The sequence below is a fragment of the Motacilla alba genome, chromosome 6, assembly GCF_015832195.1.
Source record: "Motacilla alba alba isolate MOTALB_02 chromosome 6, Motacilla_alba_V1.0_pri, whole genome shotgun sequence".
Classification (NCBI taxonomy): domain Eukaryota; kingdom Metazoa; phylum Chordata; class Aves; order Passeriformes; family Motacillidae; genus Motacilla; species Motacilla alba.
In genome coordinates, this window is record NC_052021.1 from 17,553,104 (window position 1) to 17,578,707 (window position 25,604).

The 25,604-nt window shown below is 40.7% G+C and overlaps 1 protein-coding gene across 5 annotated transcripts in view; it reads right to left on the reverse strand.

Annotated features, from left to right (window-relative positions):
- MARCHF8 (membrane associated ring-CH-type finger 8) overlaps positions 1-25,604 on the reverse strand; it is an 83,256-nt gene that overhangs the window by 15,869 nt on the left and 41,783 nt on the right. For 4 of the 5 annotated variants that reach the window (XM_038140047.1, XM_038140042.1, XM_038140043.1 and 1 more), the window contains one exon: positions 6,557-6,607. The exons of the other annotated variant lie outside the window; for it this stretch is intronic. In XM_038140047.1, the coding sequence (XP_037995975.1) occupies positions 6,557-6,607 (51 nt within the window). The remainder of the gene's footprint in view (positions 1-6,556; positions 6,608-25,604) is intronic. 5 annotated transcript variants of the gene reach the window in all.

The window sequence follows — 25,604 nt, forward strand, 5'->3', positions numbered from 1 at the left end:
AGGACAGAACACAGCGAAGAAGTGGCGGTGATGGGTGAATGAAACAGGCAGGTCCAGCTATCTTTGAGCTCTGATGCTGCTCCCACACACGGCTCAGCTCTGAAGAGGCTGGGAAAATAAGCAGTCAAAGCCTTTCCACTCTGTACCTTTTGGTACACCCCACCCTTACTGCCCAGCAGCAGCCTCCCAGGTTGCAGCACCTTTGGCCAAACTGGAAATTTATAATGGCAATAGCAGCAGTTGGTTTTACAGCACTCCTTCTCATAGGAGGTTTCTGCCACGTTCATTTGTGACATGTAGCCTAAGCCTTAACAGCCTGAATTTGACCCTTCTAACCCCATAATCACTTGCTGAAACTCTGTGGACTGTCATGCCCTTCGCATGGAGGAACATCACCTCCAGTGACAAGCCTTGGAGCCATGTGCTTGTGAGTTACTCTGTACTGCCTGACTGGGTGCCTAAAATAGCTCAGTACTAAAGGTCAATAGTTAGTTAATTGTGTATATTGACATTCCTATCTAATGCAATTCACTGAGGTCACAGCACGGCCTTCTGCACTGGTACTCTGAAAATCACAGCAATTTTGAAGGTAACAATTCCTGGGATTCCCACAGTTCTCTGAAGGGTTGCCCTCAGGAGCATATACATTTTTTAATATGCATATATGCAGGTGTCCATGCATATATATACACGTATATGTTCTCATTCTGCCTCCACATGAACAGTGTTATCTATTGGTAAGACAACTCAGCCTTTTCTTATCACATACTTTTGATTACATGCTGCACACCAAATCCCAAAAAAACCCACCATGCCTAAGAAAATAAAGGCATCTTTGAAGTGAGCCATAGTGAACGTGCCATTGGCTCGGGTACACTTCAAGATAACCTGCTCATCTGAGATGACCCTTCTGGGTATAGCTGCTATTGTCCCTCTCTAGGCTGTACTTCAGTAACAGCAATTAAATCTCATTTTAACGAACAGGGCCTGTCACATCCTAAAAACTTTCAATTATTCATTGAGGGTAAAAAATTATTCATTGAAGGTAAAAAAATTAGAAACAAGTCCTGTAAAATTTTTCAACTGATTGGAAGTCTGAAGGAAACAAACAAAGGTTTTCCCCCACACATGCAAACTTTGTCATTTCTAGGTGCCACAGGATTAGGAATAATACTGTGATGCTGCTACTTATGCTACAAAAACATCCAGAAGTTTGAGCTAAGGATCTAGAACTAACATATGAAGAACTATGCCCATTTAATAATAGAACACAACTCTTTTGTGCAGACGAAGAGTGAAAAGAAGCTCAATTTTAAGTCTTATTGTGAGGAAATTCAGAACAAGGAGCTTCAGGCAAATACAAATTTAGCAATAAAGCAAGGAGCAAAACACTCCTCAACCCAAATTTCAACCTGGCATTTTGATTACAGGCTTGCCTTTATTTTACGTGCTCTTGAGTACTTTCAGCAAGTACTGTGTTCCACGTATGTTGGCTGACAGCTCTTGCTAGAGTGCACTGCAGTTGCACAGTCTCTGAAGTTCATCTGTGGAGCAGATGCCAAAGGAGGCCTCCAGCGGTGCCAGCACGCCAGGGCAGCAGTGCAACGAGACCAAGCTGGACAAACCTGCCACCTGAGATAGGCAGAACAGGCCACCTATGGACAGACTGGGGGATGTGACGGGCAGACAGCCCTGCTGACAGACTGGTTTTGAAAGCTTTTGTACCAACATGGCAGGATCAATCACCAGCAACTTCTGATCTTCTCCAGTAAGTTCTCCCTACCAGATTCATGCCATATTGACTTCCAGTGCATATTAAAATCAAGTGTCTTTAGAGAGGGTTAAGATAAATTATTAAAATGGAGAGTGGTTAAAAAACTGCAGAGGAGATATGGGAAAGAGGCATCTGAAAATTTCAGGATGATCAATCCCACCATGTAATTTTGGAAACAATTTGATAGGAACCAGCAGTCAGCTGCTGGAAGAACTTTCTTCCATATTTTATATAATGTATATGACTATAATTAAAATTATGTCTAGCAACTAGAAGCAAAGCTAAAGTCAGCTTTCCCTTATTATTTCTAAAGAAATCTAAAGGAGGATTCTGTCAGGAACTTTTCTCTAGAGATTCCAGTGCTAAAGATACTAGAGAAAGGAGGCTATCTATCCCTTCAAAACTTCCCCAAGAATAATACAACCTGCCTATAGCACAGGATTAATTTTGACTAAACCCAGTAACAGCTACACAGTTCTGGAGGGAGAAGAAAAAAGTATTTATGGCTTTTTGTCTTTAAAAATCCTCCTCAAAATACCTTGATTGGACTCAGGGAACAAAAGAGAAAAGGAAACCCTTGCAGGTTCCTCCTTAATGGGGTGCCCTCATACCTATATGTAGAAAGAATCCAGCCCCAGGAGAGGGAATTTATCACAGCACAGGGAGACTATCACATTCCTTACAAACATGACTGCACTGTGCTCCAGCATGAGATTACTTGCTCTTGTACCTGGGGAAAGAGTTTACTTTCATCTTCACTATACAATTTTCCACGTCTTTTCCTTCCCCAGTAACTCAGTAGAAGAGTTTTTAAAGCAGCTTGTACTTCCCTAGCCCCAGGCTCACGTACCTGAACAGAACATGTCTCAGAAACAGTTTTTTCAGTAAGCCTTGGTCATCTGAAATACTACAGGATAGCTAAGTTCTGCAGCTGAAAAACCTGGACTACTTTTCTACAGACAAATGCTCACTGAATCCATTAAAGCTTCAGGCAACAGTGGACGTGTGTATTCATATGCTTTTCTAAATCTGTTCCAAGCTGATGAACAGCCTAAGTGGATTTTAAATTTCATAGCAAGCTTAGGCTACCACTTTGTGTCTGCACTGGCTGCTATTCAGCCTAAGAATAATCTAATACTTTACAGCATGCTTCTGCTCAAAAGATAAAACTATACAGGCCTTCAGAAAAGACAAAGCATTTACATTTTTAAGGAGTTCACTTTTGATTCCTTTGCTGTGATCCCAGTGTTAGCATTTTCAAAGTTTATCCCTTGGAGGGCCATGAAAATAAGACTACAAAGTGCTTCCCCTTTACATTAGAATCAACCTTTCAAAGCAATCAGATGACAAGAACAACACACAGATGACCTGAAGGTATTTCCAGACATCACATCATCAGTTTCAGGATATACCAGATATTTTAAAGGTAAACAATACCACTAATTTGAGAATAATTATTTAGAGACCAGCTTTGTAAGTGACCTCATTTCATCTGCTTGTAAGCACAATTCCTTTATCTATGAACTGAGGGCATGAATTACCACTACTGTGAAAATCCCACTTTTAGCTGCTCCCAGTGACTAGCTGTGTGTTAGGGTCAATTTCTTTTATATTTAGAGGATGAAGCTTCTATAAAGCTTAATTATTTCTCCATGGGGCTTGAATGATGAAGGCGCTTCGCAGCAATCAGTGGCTGCTTGGAAAAAATGCTGGCTTAGGGTAAACAGCTGAGCTGTGGATCTGGGCTGTATTCCCTTGTGCCAACTGGGGTTGTTTCAATCAGCATCAGCGCTGTTTATGTGTCTGAACAGGACAAGATGGGGAAAATGGGCTGTGTTCAAGTCCCATGACTAATCAATTAAATCCGCCTTCAATGTTGTTTTTTTAATATAAAAACAAATATAAAATATTTCAGAAATTTAAATGTTTCATGTGTAGCAGATTGAGAAGGAGTGTTTGAAATATATATACTGAAAAAGCAAAGAAGGGCCTGGAGGAATGCCACATCCCCCAGCGTGCAACATACTGCACACAGCCTAATGACACCATATGAAGATCCTCCTACATCTTATTCCCTGCTCCTTTTTCTGCTCCTTCTGGCCTCCATCCCTAGCCAAGCATTCAGGTGATTGCTTTTTCTTGGCTTGGCCACATGTACTAGCATCTCTTCTGCCTCTCTTTGCATCTGCCTCTTGGAGAACTGCCTTTTTGCCCCTTTCTCCTGAGGGACAGCTCCACCTGGCCCTGACACTGGGGGGGGTCTACATTCAGAGAGGTCCTGCTACCTCTACCAGCTGATTTCATTTTCAGTAGCACCATCTGTCTGCCTCCTTCCCTGATCACTTTAAGCCCATGGGCATTGCTTTCCTTGGTCACAATAAGTAACACAGCATCCTCTCTTGGCTAAAGGCTGAGTTCTGACTCAATCCTTTCCACTCAAATTGCACTGTGCAACTGAGAGCAGTGGAAAGATACACAGTAATAATCACAGCAGGTTCATAATGACATATCAGCACCAGTAAGGCTTTGATTCCAGTGTCAGCGCCAAGAATTTGTAGCACATTTGCTATGTTGTTGTGCTGTAAGCTAGATTTGGGTGGAAAAACAATGGCTGAAAAAGTAATGCAGAAAGCACGACCATTATTTCTGTACACACAGACACACATACACACACACACACACACACACACACACACACACACACACACACTTCAACACATCTGGAAAAGTAGCATGTAATTGATTTAACCTAATTTTGGTTAAAAAGCTCCTTTTAAAATGGTGTTGGATCAACAAGTCTTGTGGATTTCAGAAAAGGCTATACAGGCAGCCAAGCATTTCCATACTTGAAATGTGTACCCAATCTGCCTTATTGGCCAAGTTGCTATGGTATTCTGAATAAAAAAATAGTTCCTTTCCTATTAAAACTTACAACTAAAGAAAAATTTTCCATGTACTGAAGCTTCCATGCAGCATTCCACTGCTACAATGATTTGTCATTTGAAATTGCATGCAACAGCCAGAACACCTGTCAAACACAAAATAATTGTTGCAGTTTAGCACTGAACTGCCTGGATGCACAAGGCAGCACTCAGACAGGCAAGCAAGTCAGGGGCTGACTTCACTGATGGGGCTTTCACCCCCTGCCCTTGTTTGAACTTATCTCCAGAGTGGAGAAGGTGCACAGAATGGATCAGGCAGAGGTGACACAGGAGCAGTAAGAACATCAACGCCTCTGGGAAACTCACTTTACAATCAAAAAGTCTCCTCCATTAAACTGGCAAGACTGACTTTTGACTCCCTCAAGAACTTTAGCTTTTGCAACACACAGCAGTCATGTTGAACATTTCAGCACTTCAAGATGAATGTAAATATTGATGTCTTGCTTGCCAGCACTCCCAGGGAGAGCTTTGCTAGAGTGCAAGGTCCTTCCCACTGCACTGCCACACTACCAGTTCTTGATAAATTAAGAATAAACTGTGCAGATTCATATGGGTACCAAAGTGCTGCCGCCGAAAGGTTTGTGCTGGTTTGAGACAGTCTGGGAATAGTACAATGATACTTAATGGCAAAACTACTATCTCTGCTGAACAAAACCTGAAAATCCAATTAAAGATCCCTAAGAAGATAAGAACCAGGGTAAAAAGGCACAAACACAGTCCCGTTTTAGAAAAACCTACATAACTATTTATACTCACGATACAGTTTTTATTTCAAAACCCCTTATATGAATGGACATTTTCTGATGCCAAATGCAAAATGATCTCTTATCAATCCATGATAACAACACCTACAGCTTGGTCAATACCTTGTGCACCAAGCAGTTGCCATGCTCACTGTTTAGGACACCCAGTAATCCTGTCTTTTGGCACCAAAGTGAAAGTTGTCTGTGCCCATATAAAGTATGTATTATGTGCAGACAATATCTCCTCTGCTGCAGATAGTCATGAACAGTTTCCTAGACCCAGAAGTACTCACAATGCTTATTATGTTGCAGCCATAACTGATTCAGTTTTTCATTAAAAGTAACTACAAGCAGCCACTTAAAACTGCGGCAACAAAGAGCTGAAGCTTATACACCCCATGAAAAGTACTGTTCAATCAGCACAGCTAATAGAAAATCTTATGTACAATGCAGAAGTAGGGTATGTATTGCAATAATTATCTTGGACAGAAGATACCTTTTTCCTAATGGCATAACAAAGCAATTATGCTTTGGATGTGCCCACTGGCTATGATGAAGAGGGACTAGAAGGGGTGGAGCATCCTGCTTGCCTTACATGACCAGGCTCTGTAAAATCAAACATTTAAAAATACTTACACAGTCATGTCCCGATAATAAGCTCATGGTATTTAAAAATAATTTGGTGTTGAAGTAACTAGAGAATAACATTTAACCACATATCCTACACATATTATGGGATGCACGGCAATACATATCTTACATAGCTTTATCTTACAAAACAACAAACCTGAGTGATGTTTTTGGAGCCACTTTCCCTACAAGATAAGATCTCAGGCATCTGTCATCTATCTTGCTCCTATCAAGCTAAGGAGGCTGGCAGTGTGAAAGAGAAAACCTACTGTAGCTTCTATTTCGTTTGACCTGTAAAGAGAGTCTGCAAAACACCAGAGTTCTAATGTTTCAGGAGTGACTGTCAACGACAGGCATAAAAAGCATTTTCTACTGGTCACATCATCACATGTATCACCCAATTTTGAAATGAAAGAAATCCCAGTATCCCCAAGTTTATCAAAACTGAGTTACATCGAGCAACATACCTTTGAGATGTTACTAGAGCGGCTCACGGAATGCCCCAAAGCCTTCTCATTCTGAAAGAGCAAGAACAGGATCACTGCAGCAACAAGTCACAGTTATGAAACTACTTAAAAGTTGGCATTAGAAATCAAATTCCATGGAGACAGTCTTACAGCTGGGGCTTTTAAGGATGTTGCTTCTATTGACATCAGCCTGATTTACAATAATCACTGAATTGCTTTGTCTGTTTAACAAGATATTACCTTGCAGAAAATCGCATAGGCAACCATGTACAAACTGACAAATACTAAAACAGTTATTTCTTTTCTCTGAGGGTAGTGTAAAGGCCTTTACTCAGATGACATCTATTTTGGAAAGGATACCTCTCAGTATCACAAAGACCTGCTTCATCTACATTTAAAGGCAAACATCCAACCACTAAAGCTGAAAGCTCTTGCTTAATGAAAAATAAAAATGTCACAGTGATGTCTAGAAACAGTTGTGAATAACCACATGCATGTCACTTCAGGATTCAGGGCAGAATTACGGAGGAACTTCCTTTAAATACAGAACTTGGAATTAAACTGGAAATATCATATAAGATGGAAATGTGGAAGCTGCAATTTTCAAAACTGAACTTAGTGATGACTGTATCTGTTATTCACTTTTCAGTGTGCAGACCCTGACATATAAGGATGACAATCTTATCTCCTTCAAAAATTAACTGTAGGTTTCAGCAAGATACTTCATCCTTTAAAGATACCTGGTTTCTGAACATCAGTTCACTGTAACTGTTACTGGACTCATTTGCTTCACTTGGAAGAGCCTAGAAATTGCTTTGCAAAAGCTTTTCTGAATAAAATTCAATGAAAAATACTTTTTCCTAAACAAGTACTACAAACAGAGCAAGCCGTAACATTCAGTTATGGATCTACATTCCTCTGAAGTTTGTAAAGCTGGGATGCAATAGGTTTGAGATTTACACCCTCCGACAAAAGAGCAAAGTTAGCACTTTTTCCTCTGGGCTCTGTGCTATGTCAGGGCTCCTAGAAGTGCATCTTTTTGCTTGGGATTTTAGGAAACAAACTCTTCCACATTGATTCCTGAAGAGAATTAGACCTAACAGAGACACTTTTGATTGACAACACCCTCTTCTAGTCTTCTGGGCAGTGACTGAGCAGACAGAAATTGAGATCAGAAGCCCTACATCTGTAACAAACAGGGACATGAAAATTCCCCACCAGTCGACTGCTGTTAGTCCTAGGTCAGCACACTGGTCTCAGACCTCCTGCCTATAGTTTGCTTCAATTCAAGTGACCCTTCAGTGACTAAAGCCCACATGAAGTCAGCCTGTCTCGCTGAGCATTCAGATGCTACACCCAAACTTTTGACATCCCTGTGCTCCCAGATACTTCTTCCTACAGTGCATCCTCCACAGCAACATCAAAGCTTTTTGATGAGAAGAAATAAGTCATAAAGGCAGAAAACTTCAGCATGTGCTTACAAAAGCAGGGTGTCCCTTTCTCACACCACCAGCTGCCTTTCAACACAGTCCGGGGCACTCTGTCAGTTGACAGATAAAAACTGCATTTCCTTCATTAAAAACATCAGGAAGCAAATAGAGTGTTCTGAAATTTCCTGTAGGGATCCAAGTACCTCGAAGACAGTCAAAAAATATTTCTGAAGAAAAAGGGGAAAAGTGGTTAGGGAGCACCACCTGCTAGTTTTAAGCAACTGCCAAAATAAAAATCAGTGAGTATCGGAATGCCAGATTTGTACACTGCAAGAATGAGTTTGATTTTTGAGAGGACTATGAGCTTTTGTTACATAGATAACAGTATTCCTGGAACACAAACAAACACACAAAGACCCTCAAAAATATGGACATAATGATTATGCAAAGACTAATGTTGGACAGGACTACTGCCAGAACCAGTATGCTAAGAACTAGCTCCAATCATAAGGGACAGCCTAGCTGATTCCATCAAAGGCACTGTAACCATAGCAACAGGGCAAAAAAAAAAAGTTCACTGAAGCTACAGGAGACAGGAGGAAGAAAAAAGGGGGCAGGAACATGTTCTCAAGCTATGACGAAAAGAGACCAACAGAAGTTGGCAAGCACAAAGACTTGCCACTGCCTGTGTGTGAGGTGTGGGGGAAGCAGACTGTGCTTGGCCTTCTAGGGATGTGTGGGAAGCAAACAGAGCGAGGCTACATGCAACAAGGGAAAATGATAGCGGAGAGTGAAACCCTTGGGTGAGAAGCCTCCCTGAGGCAAGACAGGTGACAGTCTCAAATCCAGCCCTAGGTGTCAAGGATGAAATTAAGCAGAGCAGAGGTTTCTTCATGTTAACTCAATGCCCCCCACCAAAACTCCTGTCTAGCTGAAGAAGATGCTTGCAAGGGAGCATGACTGAACTTACACAGGCGCCTGCATTGAAAAGGATGTGCTAAAATTCAATAAGCACCACAGGCTGGAAGACAAGACCTGTATTTGCACAACACAGCAGATGATGCAGAGTAAACAGACTTTTAGCTGCTGCCACAGAAACTTGTCTCTCTGCCTCTGCTCCCAGAAGTGATTTTATCTGATAGATGCCAGGAGCCTCCAAGAGACAGATGCACATTTTATCTTTATTCATCTACTGCTGGAAACATACCTATCAGAGATTTCAGGCAGCAGATAACTGCAAACAATTGGTTTTGTTATTGAAAAAGTGACCATTTTAAAACAAAACTACAATCTTGAAAAGTATTCCCGTAAGAGCTACAGAATGCATGCACACATATATTTAGGAATCTGATATTCCTAATGGACTCCTAAGCACCTAAGTGCTTTTTAACATCTCTGTTTCTTAGCCACACAAAGCAGGTACATCTATAACATCAACAGGAAATTCACTATGCTAGATTTTAATAGCAGACACAATTAATGAGGAACAGAAACAATAAACAGATAAAAACTATTTAAAAGGCAAACAAACAAATCTCACTTTTCACTCCATATCCATCACCAGTACATTAATCCTGGGATCTTTTAGAATGATGCACAAATTAACACTGACAAGGGAGTGGCAAGGCTAAACTTTCATGGTACTATCACTCTCAAGAAATAAAAACCTTCAGAGACTATTTCTAGTATGTTCCCACTGCACAGTTAAGACACATTCTGGTTGGTAATCAGAGCTCCAAACAAGCTCTCCTTCCCTCATGAAAGCAACAAGACAAAAGCAACATCTGCAAGCAAGGACCCTACAATTATCACCAGTTAAAGTAAGTGTCACTCTCTTGTAGCAATTCAGTTTTTCTGTATGGAATAATGGGAATCCTGCCTTTTGAAGGCATCCTCCTCAACTAGAACCACCTGGCGGGTGTAAAAAACAAACAAACAAACCCCACCCAGACAGGAAAAAATTCTAAGTGCAGCTTGTCACTCCTCCTGAACCATTCACTGGCAGCTGTTGCTCTGAGGTCCCCAGCAGCTAGTGTGGCTCTAGAAAAATGACAGAAAACCAGAAAAATTGCTACCCAGTCTTCTGGACGCACTTGCTTGCAATTGCCAGAATCCTGCTCCCAGCTTTCCTTTTTCTCCCTTCCCCTTGAATTTGCTCCCAACTGTGAGTGACAGAGCTGCCTTCTTCCTTCAGCAGTTGCTTCAGCTCACATCTGCCTTTCTTCAGGGCTCTACAACTTGCCCTCTCCGTCTTGCCTGGCTCGTTTTCCCTTCTGCCACCATTCCTCAGCTGCATGACATCTCTCAAGGCCTTTTCAGTTCAGATATCTAGAAGACAGTAACTCCCTTCTGTCCTTCCTTTTGCCTCAGTCTTTCATATATTCAGCATTTCAAGTTATTTTACCCTTGCTTCCCTACCCTAATGTATCCATTTTCCACCAAGCACAACAGTTACACAACTCACACAGCCAAACCTAGAATTCCTGTGAATCCCAATACCTCTCTCCTACCACGAGAGCCGCAGCTGCTCTTGTCCACTTAAAACACCATTGCATCAAACTGACCTTTCTCCAAACTTAGCTGTAGATGCTGATGTTACTACAGCATCAGCAAGTGGGCGCCTGAAAGAAATACAACTTAAATATCTTGGCCAGATGAAAGGTAAACAATATATCAGTAAAATAATTTGGTTTTGTATTTCCAACAGTCTGGTTTCTAGTCATTAAGGCAGGTAAATAGAAGACAACAGAGGAAGCAGTTTCATAGCTTGTGCAACCACCTTCTGGTTACAACTGTGACTACACACCTAAATCCAGTTAAGAATGATCAATGCTAAACCCATCTTTTATCTCTGCTCATATACCTGCAGAAGAAACTGCAAGCCAGATCCCAAGGGGTTAGCAGGATGACTTTTATTCTCTTTCCATCTGGGAAAGGAGGACAGAGGGCACCAGAGGATGTGAAGACAGTTCTCCTGGCTTTGCCAGTTTGGTCCTTGGACTACAAGAGAGGTACAATGCTTGGATTCTTTCTTGCCTCCAGCCAGATGGTGGATAAGGTGAGAATAGCATAAGGTGAGAATAGCATTCTCTTCAAGAAGGCCCTCTTCTCCATGGCTTTGTTCAACCTACCATTTTTCTGGGTTTTGCATTGCTTTGCTTTACTTCCAAAGACTCTGCTAAGTGCCTCCTGTCATGGATAATCTGCACCTCCAGCTGCTATTTCAAAATGGACATCTGACCTCCATCTCCCTTCTTTAACCAGCTGAGCTAGAAGATGATATATATTTTTTCCTCTTGATGACTAAAGACTGCCTCACCTCGAAGCACAAATTTTTATTTCTGTACAAGACCACCAGTCTGGTACATTTCCCTAAAAATGTATCAATTTGCACACTTTTTACATGCATGTGCCATGGGCCCAATTTCAAACAAAGAAAGTAGACTACAAAGTTCGGCACCCAACATGTTTTGCCAATGTTCTTATCTTGCTGTTGCCAGACAACCTGCCTTAAATCGATGCACAACTTTATGTGATGCAACACAAAAAAATGAATCCTTCCCTCAGGGAACAAATTATATGAACTACAAAAGACGTGATCCAAAAATACACACCTTTCTTGATAATGGAAGCAGTACACATTAAGCTTACAGCGAAAATGCCATTTCAAACAATTTTATGTATTTAACAGCAGAAAGAAAGAGACAGGCGCTGAGGAAGTCTGCAATTATAAACACATTAAAAGGAATAACATTCTATCTTTTACAAAGTAATTGCATTTAGTGCAACTGCTGGAATTCTCATGGTACACTAAACATGTCAATATGCAAAATCAATTGACTATTTTAAACATTCACCGATTAAAAAACCCTCTAGGCAACTGGTAACTTGGAATTTCTCAAGCTGCCAGCAGACAGGAGGAAGCCTGCATCCTGGAGAGCCTCTGAGAAGAGCTGGCCTTTCCAGCCCATGTCGGCAGGGCCCTGCAGGTGTCGGACCATGTTTTGGCACCTGCTCCTTGGGCAGCTGCAACTTGGGCCTGACACACGGGTCTGGATCACTGCCTCTGCTCATCTAACATGGTCCACAAAGCTGCTTTTATCTTCAACTCATACCACCAAAGTATACTGCTGAAACAGTGAATTAATCTCCTAGCCAAGCTTACAAAGGTCTCCTGAATCTAAAACCAGATTCAGAACGACACTAGAAAGCTGTCTATTGCCCAAAGAAAGCTTGATACTTCAAGTAGTTTCTACTGCTCAAGGATTTGACCTTCTTTTCCTCCCTTTACATCATAATGTAACATGATTGCTTATTAACCTATTTCTGACTGCATGGATCATAAGGGCAAACAATGTTCCCTAGAGAAATTAGAGAAATCACTTCCCAAATGATGCTGGGAAAGTGCTCAGGGTATTTTTGTTACCATTTAACATGATATGGCTGAAAGCACATGACAAAAGAACTCTTGAAAGAGCACTTGTAGATATTATACCTATTTAGCAATATCTCATCAGTACAGACCAGCTTGCTTTTTCCTGAAATTTTATCTTTGCATTTTTATTAGTGCAGTCAGCAAAACATTCTGCCTGAAGCATTTCAGTGTTGAACGATCTCAAAAATTAAGGCAAATGATCAACTAGGGCCTACAGATGCCATTAAACTCACTGAGCCAAACACTGGTTAGAGTGAGATCCTTGTAAAACTCTAAATTGTGATATTCTAGAGAGTTTTATTCACATTACATTTCTAGCAACATTTGTTTGTAAATTCAGACAACTCACTACAAATAGTGTCTAAGAAAAGCAACATATTCAGCCATCCTTAAAGAAAACACTGCTCCGGGAAACAATATTATTCACACCTACGGGAAAAGGTACTTTTTATTTAAAAGATAGAGCATTTGAACTGCAGAATGAGAATATTTTAAAGCATAAATGTGCTAATAAAATTTTTATTAAATGACTCTTCAGAGTTCCTGACTAATTATCCAGGAAATTCCAAACATGTTGACTGACTATATACCACAAAAAACTTAAAGAACATGCATGTGTGAATGCCCACATTTATATACTTTTACGCTTTTTTAATTAAAAAAAATCCACTCCCCTGCTCCTCTTAGAAAAAACCTTACAAAACTAGAGAAAGCACATATACAGCCATCTACCTTCTCTTTCCCCAAAACTCACACCCTGATACCAGAAACAAAAGGCAAAAAACTCTTGAGATGTAGCAGGCTACCCTAACCAGTAACCCAAGAGCATTTTATATCATTTTGTCAAGAAAGCAGAGTTGGTCTCACACAGGGCCTCTCCTGATGCTATGGGATGCAGCCAACTAGTATGAGTCCAGAGTGGGCTATCTGGGACGAGGGAGAAGGTCACTCCTGGGCACAGAATCATTCATGGGCACCCACTGGTGTTCTGCACTGTTTGGTGCAGCGAACATTTAAAGTCACTGCACTCCACAGTACAGTGCACGGCAAGAACCTGGTAATGCAGGGCTTTGAAACACCTGGCTGCACCCCCCGCCTCCTATGCCACTGTTAACCACAGCCTCCCACAGCCTGCCTCAGCAGGACATTTTCTGCATTTGTGAATTTCAGGGCTTCCTGCAAAAATTCAGAGCTGAAGAAGCCAAGGTATGGTATGTCCTGCTTTTACACGTCTGTCTGTCAGGGCCATTCTGCTTGCTCACAGTTGTGTGTGAACAACAGTGACTCAAGATGGTCATTTCTCACTGACCAAGAAATCCTGTGATTGGGACAGTGCTAGAGGCTGCAAAAGCACACAGGATTTAACACACTCTAAATGTGCTTCCTGCCATCTGGGCACACTGCTGGCTCAAAGACTCTGACTGAGTCACTACCAACACCCTGACCGGAAAAAATGTATTTCAGTAGCTACAAGTGGTAATAGGTAGTTTTAAAAACACTAATTTACCTTAAGGTATGAGAAACAGAGATGAAAAAACTGCACTAAGAGTCAGCTAGAAAAACATGCTTGCCTTTGCACATGGAAATCTACATTTACTACACAATCAGCTGGGAGAAGCAGGAACACATCTTGAAGAACCCCTGTGCAGGAAGGGACAGCTGTGCAGTGCTTACACTGTGCAACGCTGAAGCCCATGAAGCCATGTTGGCTAAATTAAGCAGGGATGATCCAGCACAGCAGGGCCATCAACTTGCAGGCCAGCACACAGAAAAAGAAAAAAAGAGACTTTTCTTGAGCAGGTGGTGTGGATACAGAGTATGGTGCCTGAAGCTGGAAAGGGGATGCTCCATGTGGGCAGCCTCAAAACCGAAAAACCTAGAAGACAGCAGAAGACTGTCTGAGGCAACTGGATGGGAGACTTACAAAACCTACCAGCTGAAGAGAAGAAGCCTTCCAGGAGAGCACTGCCCTTCACCCATTTGGGAAACTCAGCACACACACTGTCTAATAAGGAGGGCTGAGGCTTCTGTGTGTCTGAATGAGCCAAATGCCAGCAGCTGCGTAAGAACTAAATTTACCACTACAGTCCCAGGAACGCCTGCATTTTCTGCTAAAATAAAATCTCTGGGCCATTAGCCTATTGAAACAGAAGCTTTTCCACTTAACTGAAGACATTTACTCATTCTCTTTCTGCAACTCTTATGCTCCAGTTCCAGTGAAATCCTGCTCGATCTCAGAGCTTTTTATGGAAACACACACGCATCAGCTCAAAAGTACTGATATTATGCAAGTAGGATTAAGCAATTCACTTCTTTGGGCTCCTCTGTCTCACTCATTTATTCCTATGAAAGAGAAAAGGAACTGCAGCTGTGGAGTGTGCTGGCTGGCCTACTGGGGACAGTGCTGCATTCCTGCACTGACACAGCATTTTGTAAAGTTTACTTCTCAAGAGCAAAGGGTTATAACTAAGCCTCATACTCACATTAAATCTCCTGCTCTTTATTTATCTGAAGCTTTGAGTGAGGACTTTTTTTGTCACAGGAAATTGCATCAAAGTTATCAGGAAAAGTGTATTAACTCATACAAGTTGACTTTTGTCAAATTGCCTTTAAATTGACCCCCACCAAAGCTAGATTTTAAAAATTCAGTTTCCATCTTTTCTATGCTCACTGCTCTACACATTCATTATCTGCAGAAATCACACTAGCAATCTGTGAAATCTACAGCTGGTTTAGAAAACAATACATATTATTAAAACACATAATTTTGTATTTTTGAATTAACTTCTAAAACATCACAAAGAACCACTGAATAATTAAAGGCCTTTTTGCACACTTGCTGCAAACATATATAATCATACCTTTAAGGGAGGTTGTTTTCTCTTGGCCTTTACACCTCTAATTGAGTGAAAAGCTGAAACAATGAAAGAGGGGCTTAACCAGTGGTACTAGAATCCAGCAGAGAAGATTCCCTTTGAGGGTAGGATCCTCAGTTTGCAAGCTTTTCTACCTGGACCGTCACACCAACCACATGCTTACCGATCTTTTTACAACAAAGTTCTGATCCAGAACTGAAACTTCTCAGTCCACACATCCCCTGCCCCAAAAACCTATTTCTGATTCCTCTTAGTTTTAAAAACAAAAAAAATAAAATTACCCCTGAACATAAGTACCATCCTTCCAGTTTGAAATGACTGCTGAAGTATCTTCCTGGAAATTGAAGAAAAGTAACTACCACTTTGGAAATCCATTTTTCTTAAAAGCCAAATCCCAGCAAGCAATATTGCTTATCTGGACATTACAAAATGGAAAAAAAAAACTCTCTTAGATTTTAAAGGGGTCCTTCAGAAGGCATCCAGCAAGAAAAGAAAAAATATGCAAAGCATTCTCTAAAAGACAAACCAGGTGATTTGGCACAACAAGCACTGTGGGAAAAGACAGGAGCACAGGGGGAAGGAATAGATGCTGCTGAGCTGCATCTTGCAAGTGCAGGCAGTGAGAGTGATCAGACAGAACCATGGGATAAGGATGCAACCTGCATGAACAACTGGACTGTGCTCTGAAATACAGAGACTTAAATGTACAAAGACTCAAACCAGAACATTGTGGCCCACATTCGCACTCCGCTATATTTAAAATTCACAGTTTTTGTGCTTCAATACAAAGTTACCAAACATGAGTGAGATTGATGCAAATTTGCAAAGAAAAGCTAAGGGTTAGAGAAGTTTATAATATTTTGCATTTTAACTCTTTGCTTCCCTTTCACCATTCCTTACACATATGTGCTTTGCTTTGAGGAAGTCACAAATGCCACTGTGTTTTCACAGGCATCCAGGAGGAAATTCATAGATAAGATTAAATGATTCTTTAGGTCCAGTCTGGCAAGACCTGAGACTGGTGAGCAGGGATTCCTACAACAGAACAAGCATCATGAACAATGGGAATCACCCAAAGGAAAATGCCATTTACAATTGACCAAAAGGTTAACAGTTCACCCTGCAGTTATGAGAGTTTCCTATTACCCTTACAGTTCAAGTTTGAATAATCCTCCAAAGAGGAAGATAGAGGTATTTAACTATCAGGTCTGGAGAAAGTCTATGGGTCTTTGGACATATTCCCTATAGGCTTCCCCTGTTTAATGTGTAGAAATGAAGAAAACATGTCATCTCCAGTGAAAAGTTGCTGGGACAAACCTCTTCCAGTCACTTAAAACTCCAAGCTTTAGAATCTCAAAGTAGTGAAATAGGCAGTCTCATCCTGCAGCTAAGAACAAAGTAGCATAACAGAGAGGTAAGTAATAAAAGCAAGAGTTCAAAGGAACAAGTGGCCAATTTTCTACAGAGATGCTAAGAAAAGCTGATAAGTTTTCTTGAAAGGTTCCTTAACACCATCTGCTGCTAGTACCCAAAATAACAGAATGAATGACATAAAAAAGAGGATGTAAAACTGGAAGAACCTCTCTTAGTACATTGAAGTATTTGGGTAACACCCACATTATCACTGAAAATCAGGCTGTACTACAGGATTGAAACTTCAGTGCACATGCTTTCTTATATAGCACCTTTCCTCCAAAACAGTATTCCCCCTCCACAGGAAATGCTGCAGTTGTTCAGTGTTGAACAGCACTAGGGAGCAGCTCAAGACAAGAGCAGAACAAGATGATACGTGTTAAAGAGACATGATGAGGCCAGTTTGCAATTTACAGCCTCTTTCAATACACATGCCTGGAGTTTGATATCAGTATCCTGAAGCAGGCAAATGTGGCAGTTACTTGGCAGAAGAGAAACCTGAGGCACAAGGAAGTTATGCTGCCCTGAGTGAAATTCACCCCTGTTTGTACTACTGCTGTGTGCGGTGTTGCTCAGTGTCACAGCCAGCAGCTGTGTCCTGTTACAGGCACGTGGCTGAACAGGCTGAACAGCGTGTGTGGTTTGCACAGGACAAGTTTCATGTACACTGAAACCATGCCAAAGCAAGGAGAACACGAGCGAGAGCTCTTCCCTCCATTCTTCTTGGTTGTAGAATGTAAATCTCCAAGCTGGATCTTGTCAGGGCATTGATTTTCACATGGAGTCTCAGACTTTAGGATCTGCTTTAAGAGCTGTCTCCCAGAACCCACCACCTGGCAAAACACTGACTACTTCTTAGCAACTGCTTCCTTTAAGTCAGTGATGCATTTCATTCCACCAATCTCCTTTCACTCCTGAAATTTTTTTATTTGTCCCCACCACTTGTAAATTTAATCTCAAATTATAATTGCGCTTCCCTGGCTGTATAAAGACCTTTAGTTCTCTAAGCATGTGGTCCATGAGCATGCAGAAGGTGCTCCACAACGTCCTCATTCCCCCATACAAGGAAGCAAGGAAACTGAGGGTGATGCAAACTGGTATATGTTTAAAGATGCCTAATTTTTTTATTTTGTTTTAGGGTTTTTGTTTGTTTGTTTTGTGGTGGAGTTTTGTTTGCCTTTTTTTTGGTTGTTGTTGTTTCTTTTTTTTTTTTTCTTTTTTTTTTTGGAAGTGAGGCCTCCACAGCATAAGAAATCTACAAGCTTGTCCAAAAAAGTTAGGCTTCCTCTAGGTGCTTGGATATTTAGGTTTTTCCTTTGAATCACTCAGAAACCCTGCTGCCAGTGCTCCCAAGCACATAGGCATAACTGGAGCATAGCAGTGTAACTGAAGTAAGAGGATTACATTTCAGGAGGGGCATGTTTTGGTGCAAGACTAGAGGCTTATGGAGATTAAAAAACACTTTGCTTCTCAAAGTGACAGGGTGAAACCAGCAAAGCCCACAGAAACACTGCCTATAAGTAAGCGTTGCTTCATATCCTTCAGCAGCAGATGCAGTGAGGAGAACAGCGAATGAACCAGTTAACACACCAAGTGCACCTTCAGCCACCATCACTGTCCCCAGCATCACCTAAACCCACATCACACCTGCACTTTGTGTCTCCTTGTGCCTTTTATCACTCTTGACTCTTCTTAAGATATTGCTCTTCCCATATGAACCTGCCTTTTTCTCCTGTCTTTCTACTGCTATCTATATTGTCTTTCTCTGTGTCTTTCCCCACCCCTACAATAACTTGGAAATATTTTTTAATTCAATGCAAGAAATGGAATTTGGGATGTTATACAAAGAAGGATGACTTCCATATGAAGAATCTAGAACGGATAAAAATATAGTCATCTTCATAAAATCTAACCCTGGGTGCAAAGGGGAACTCCTGTAAGCTTTAGAAAATAGGATTGCAATAATTTCTAAATCCAGAAGGATATTTCTCTGCTAGCTAACACTCCTCGGAAGTGGAGCATTAGATTTGGCTTCCAGTTCAACATATCCTTCGAACAAATACTTACAGATAATGTGGTTTTATTCCCTGAAAGATATGGAGTCAATCTTACTACACAAGTTACAAGTACTGGAGTGCCTAGAACGAATGGAACATTCTGTCTGGATATAATTAAAAATCAGAATACTGTGCCAAATTCAACTGATATTTTCAAGAAAGAAGAGAATTCAGGAGCAGGGCTGTGTACTGCTGAGCAATACAACACATGGCAAAAGGCTGGAACTGATTCAGAAATCTTATAACCCAATACAAGAAAAGGTAACTACAGCAATCAAGAAAAGGCATTAAGAGGAAAGGATACTGGTGTAAAAACAGGAGGTTTTAATGGAGTAGAAAGACTGTGAGGCGTATTTATGTCAAACGCATTAAAATGCATACATAGACATACACATATATATTACAACAAAAAATCTCACAAACTACATTTTGTTTTCATTTAATGGAAAGAATCTGCACTAGATGGGATCAAATCAAGGGCTACAATTAACTAAGACAAAGAAACCCTCTCAAAAGAGAAATCCTTCAAGTGTCACCTCAATTTTAAAGACAAGGTAGTTGATTTTATTTGTACCACAGTTAACAACAAAGAAGAAAAGCTAGGCTAACCACTGAGGAATGGCTAAGGAACGAGGAGGTGCACTTTCTGTAGTCAGACCTTCATGACCTTGGACACTAAACCTTCCCAAAGCTCAGCTGAAAAGAATGGGACAGAGTCAGAGATCACCTCTGAAAAGTGCTGACAGGTAAAAGTGGTTCATATCTAAAAATGGTAAAGAAGAAGACAACTTGCAAAAATGATGGCATAACAATGAGCAGATTCTCTTCCCACTGCTGATCAGGAGCTCATGTTTCCTCCTTGTTAAATTCACACTTCTTGCTATTGCAGATGCTCTGTTTTCATCTCAGATGTATCTGCGTTCACTCTTCTTCTCCCTTCAGTGAAAAGCATGTTAACATCTTCCCTGGAGTCAGACATGTGAGAAGGCTTCTACTTGTGCTTCTGCAAATCAAAAGCAGCTGCTACATGGCATGGCATGGCAGAAGTAAAAACTCTTCTAGATAAAAAGCAGAAGAGCAAGAAAGGGAAAGGAGGACAGAGCAAGTAATAAGCAATATAATCAGCAATAAAACTGAGGAAGAAAAAAACAAAAATAGATAATCTTCCTCCCCCCCAATTGTTTGTTTTGCTTTGTTTTTCTAAGGATGTCTCTTACGTTTCTTTTTTGAATTTCAGATGAGATATGTAGGTCTTCAGATGAGAGACAATTTGCACAAACCATTAATGGTTTGAAGCATTACGAAAAACTAGACTGAAGAGTCTGATGCACAAGCTTTTTCATGGGCTAGGGGAGAGACTATCAGAGAGCATAGGAGAATGCAGAGTCCCTTTCCAATTGTACCCACCCAAGGAATATTTTTGTCCCTGTTGTACTTTACTTGACTTTGAGATAAATGGGCTGCAGAAATGAGACTGTTAAAACATCCATCCTACACCTGCTGCATCTCAGAAATCCTTTCATAGAAGAACCTCAGCTCCCACCACTAAGTTTCTTCTAGTTGTCATCTGCCATAATGTTATTATAATTTTGTAGGATAACAAAGTTTTTTGATCAAGTTTCTTGATCAAAAGACTGAAATAAAAGACAAAAATCTGCATTTGGGCCAGATTATCACTGCATTTACCTAGCTTGATTTTCCAATATGAATTTGACCTCTGTTCTGTTTGTTTTTTAAAAAGATTGCCTTTCTTGAATTATCACATACATTGTCCTAAGCCTGTTCCTCTCCACATAGGATAGCTATGTACTTTATGCCAGGTAACCAGGAGATAGTCTCAATCTTACCACTAAAAGGGCTTTGCTCCAGTACAGCTGAGGAAGGCAGGTTTCTTGTAGTGAGTTACATTTCTCATTATCCATAACACTATAGTTTATTAGGAGGAGTTGTGTCCTTTTATTTTTAAACCACACTGTGTAGATTAAGGCAACCCTACTGAGAAATTGGCTTGGTCCCGGTACCACTCTTCAACTCTTCTTTACATTTAATACAGCATTTTTGCAGAAGGGAAAATGCTCAATGCCTAATTAAGAGCTCTGATAGGTTGTAATTTGTTTAAATGCCACAGGTATGTACTGAAAACAATGGTTCAAAATACCAACACAAAACTCCCCACCTTGCACAGCCAGGGAAAGTCTGCCAATCAAAATAAGTTTTATGGACAGAGATAAGTTTTTTCTTTTTTTCTTTTGCCTGTCTACTGTGTGTTTGCCATTTAAATACAGGAATTTTGGTAAATCATGAGCCTTCAAAGCACATCTTAGGCTTACAGCTCTCCTACCCTTGTAGCCATTAAGAAAAATCGTGACAAAATGTTTTTCAATTGTGAAAATGCTTTCAGTTGAAAAGCTGATGTGGCAATGATGATGTATTGTCTTCACAACTTGTCACCAAAGTTCACTACTTTAAGGCTGATGAAAAACAACAGGGACAGTTACAAACGCTGTCCCTTAGAAACCAGCAGCTCCCAAGCTTTATACACAAATCTGTTTCAGGGATGCCGACTGCAGCTAAGCTCGTGGCTCTTAATTTAAGAGCTTCTGTCTAACTGTAATAACTATACCAGACTGCAGCACAGATGACCACTGAATCAACTCCTATTCTGACCCTTAATTGTAACCTGGGAAATGAGAAACCAACAGAAGTCAGGAGACTAATTTCACTTGAAACAAGGGGTACTTTGAAGAAGAACAACATGCAGTCAGTATTCTCACAAAGACTAGGGTGGATGCAGGGCCACAATTATGGGAGAGGGAAGAAGTATTAAAGAAGAAGTAAAATAGCAGAAGCAGAGTTCCTGAACAATGCAGACAGAAAACACAGGGATTATTAGTCTAACCAAGATGGCCCAGCCTGGATTTGAAAGTAGAGCTGGTGCCTCAAATAGCCTAAGGTATTACATCTGGTTCTTCAAACTAATCTGACCCCTTTGAGACAGGCAAATCCTTCCTTGGGGAAGAGTGTTGTTACATTTCAACATCCTAATATTAACTACTGACTGTCAATTGAGATTAAATAAGTACCCCAGCAAGTCATAAAACACTAATTTTCCATTAGACAGCAAAAGAGAAACTGAAGACAAGTGACAGCAACAAAATTAGTAGTTAATAGAAACCAGATGGAATGGTAAAAACTGCTCAACTATTAACTTAATATCAAGAGAAAGAAGTAACAGTGTGTAGTAACCACAGAATGCCTGAATATGGAGACCAACCAATCAAGTCAGCATAAGGGAGCTTAAACTCATTGGTTTTGAGATCGCTTCCTGTTACACTAGGCTAAGCTGGGAACTTAACATTAAATTAGAAAAAAGGGAAAAGAGGTTCCCAGACAAGAGAAACACAAAAAGCCATGTTAGCAGCATCTCAGCTGCCCATCAGACGGTGCAGAAACCAATCTCTGGAAGAACATTTTCTCCCAACATGCTCCTGCTACCTCTCTTTTGAACTGCCAAATTGTACCACTGAAGAGCTTCAAATTCCCTTAAAAAAAAATAAAAAAAGTCATGCATCTCCACAGTCTTTGCTAGGACGTAGTCCAAGGACAGTCTAGGAACGTGCCAGTTCATCACCAAATTGCCACTTGAAGCATTACTGGCTCTAGTACTCAGAATCCAAACTGTTTATCACCTTTTAAGCATTGACAAATCAATTTCAGTGAGCTCTTATACACAAAAAAACCCAAACCTCCATTACTCAAGTTTCAAAATTATGAAATTAGCTTAAAATTTACAAAACAAGTGCATGCATCCCCAGTCACAGAACCTGAGTATACCAAAATACATGATAAAAACAAGTCTGCAGCACTGCCGGGTAATGGCAACAGAGGAAGCAAATCTTAAAAATACACATTTCAAGCATTATTTAAAATTTGAGTAAGATTAAAAAAACCAAGAAACCTTTATCCACATTATTTTTCCTTTCAGTTACGTGCAGGACAGACACATGGGAATGTTCAATGCAGAGATCACAAAATTATAATTTCTTTTAACATACTCATTGTTTTGGTACCACTATTTAGATTTTGCTTTTGAATGTGTTGCATCTCAGAAAGAACTAACAGTATGCTTTATTTGGTGGTTTTCTTGAGTTTTTCTTTTTGTTTTGTTTTTTCCTGGAGGGGTGGGGATGATGATTTGGTTTTCTTTTCTGGGTTTTGTGTGGTTTTGGAGGTTTGGGGTTGGTTTGTTTGGGTTTTTTTTTATGGTTTTTTTTTTTTCTTTACTGGGACTGAAATTCAAGGGGGCTTTCTTCCACCAAATGAGGCTGCCATTCAGAGAGGCAAGGCTGCCTGATGTTATCACCCAGCCAACAGGCTGAAGTCAATGTGTCCTTTGCCAAAAGGCATAATAGAAAAAAAATAAAGGACCAGACAAGGGGGAAGGGTGTAGTGTTGAAATAATCTAAGTAGTCTTTCCTGAATTGCTTAACTGAAGAAATGGGAAAAGCACCCCCTTGCAGTGCTCTTCTACATAACCTCACCTTCTCCAAGCCAATAATGTCTTTGGAGTGCATACTATGTTTTTAAGCACTTCTGAACAACATTACAGTACCCTTCTGGTGTCTGCAGTACATAGAAAAAAAGAGACCTTGGAAGAAACAGCACTGGTGGATATGTTTTGTCCAGCTGTAAGATGCAAGGCTTGAGTTGAGCTGTTCAGATATCCTCACAGCTAGACTCATAAAGAAAGCACTCGAATGAAAAATTCCTGCCAAGCAGGAAACAAAGTTCAGGGCAAGGGTATTTTAATTCATTTCAAGAAGGGCAGCACCCAATCAGACTTAATAGAGTCTGAAGTGATACTGGCAGAGAGAATTGCTACCTCCTTCAAACCCACTCTGGAACTCTCTTGTGAAAAACTAAATCAGTGAGAGTAAAAGACGACATGAAGTTCACAGGTTCTGCTCCCAGGAGAAACAATAGAACTTTACAACATCAGTCTTCAGAGACCTACTTTTCTTTAGCCAATCTGACCCTCTAAAGTTTACTTTCTGAGACGACTGGCAGAAGCATTGATTGTTTGACAGCTTGTTCTTGATTATCTCTGTTTAAGCCACAGAAGGTTCCCACACATTTTGTAACAGCCACCAAGCAAATACATTCAGCAGCACTAAAGAGCACTTAGCTGTTACAGGGTGAGCTTGCAATTAAGGTAATAAAGTAACACCAGGAAAGCTCCCAATCACTGGCTTTGTCTTTCATTCAAGTATAGCAGACAGATTATAGAATCTAAGAATCATTAAGGTTGGAAGAGACCTTTAAAATCATCAAGTCCAACCATCCACCCAGCACTTCCACTGTAACTCCTAAACCACTAAACCACATCACCCAGCACCAGATCCAGATGCCTCTTAAACTCCTCTGGGTTGGTGACTCCAGAACATTCCTGGGCAACTTATTCCAATGCCTGACCATCCTAACAGTGAAGAAATTTTTTCTCATATTTAATCTGAATCTCCTATCTCATCTTTAGGCCATTTCCTCTTGTCCTCTCTGAAGGCAGAGCAGAAGAGACCAGCCCCCACTTCACTGTAACCTCCCTTCAGGCACTTGTAGAGAGTGATGAGGTCCCGCTGGAGCCTCCTCTTCTCAAGTCTAAACAAACCCAGCTGCCTCACCCATTCCAGTAAGACAAGTTTTCTAAACCTTTCACAAGCCTTGCTGTCCTTCTCTGGACACACTCCAGCACCTCAATGTCCCTTTTGAAGTGAGAGGCGCAAAACTGAAGGCAGTACTCGAGGTGAGGCCTCACCAGAGCTGAGTACAGGGGGATGATCACTGCCCGTGGTCCTGCTGGCCCCACTATTCTTCATATTGGTCAAGATGCCAATGACCCTCTTGGCCATCTGGACCCACTGCTGGCTCATATTCATCTGGCTGTCAACCAGCACCCCCAATCCTTTTCTACAAAACTGCTCTCAAGCCACTCCTCCCTCAGCCTGTAGAGCTGCATGGAAAAGGGATGTTGCTAACAAAGAAACATGGATTCCAAGACACAGTACAAAAGAGTATTTTTAGGAAATGCAACCATAAGAAAGAAATAAGTAACTTTAGTAACAAGTGGAAAGAATCTGTAAGTGAAAGCAATGAATCTAGATGAAGTGAAATTTAACAAAAATTAATCCCAATGTCAAAACCACATCAAGTAGAGACATGAAAGGGAAAAAGAGCAAGTCACAAAAAGACATCAAAAAGCAGAGGAGGTGGGAAGAACAGCATAATATGAAATTCTCTCTGTTCTTTACAGATTTATGAATGTTAAAGATCATACAGAAAAAGTTTCTTCTTTTTTTTTTTAATGTCTCTCTTGTTTTTCTCAGTAACTCAATGCAATAGTAACTTATCAAAGTTTTAGCTCTGCTTTGTAACTGACTGAACTGTCTATTGACAATTGCCTGTTTTTGACCTCCTCCAAATGTTCTTCTAAGGTCATCATGCAGGGGCAGGGTTTCCCCACTGAGGCTGGCCCATATCTATTGCAGCTGACAAGACTCCTGTGCTTCCAAAATCCTTTGTAGTCCTTTGACATAACTCACAATGAAGGAGTTAAGTAGCATGCAAAGTGTTATTAACAAATACAGAAGGTACAACTAGGTAGCTGCAACATTTGTGGCCATGCTGCACATGACAGAGACAATTCTCTGTCACTCATCACAAAAGCCTTGCCTATTTGTGCCATCTTCTAATATATTTGGGAGGCACTATTATATGGGAGATGGTATGCCAACTTTGACATGCCACATAATTACATGCCTCCTTTTTTACTACTCCCTAAGC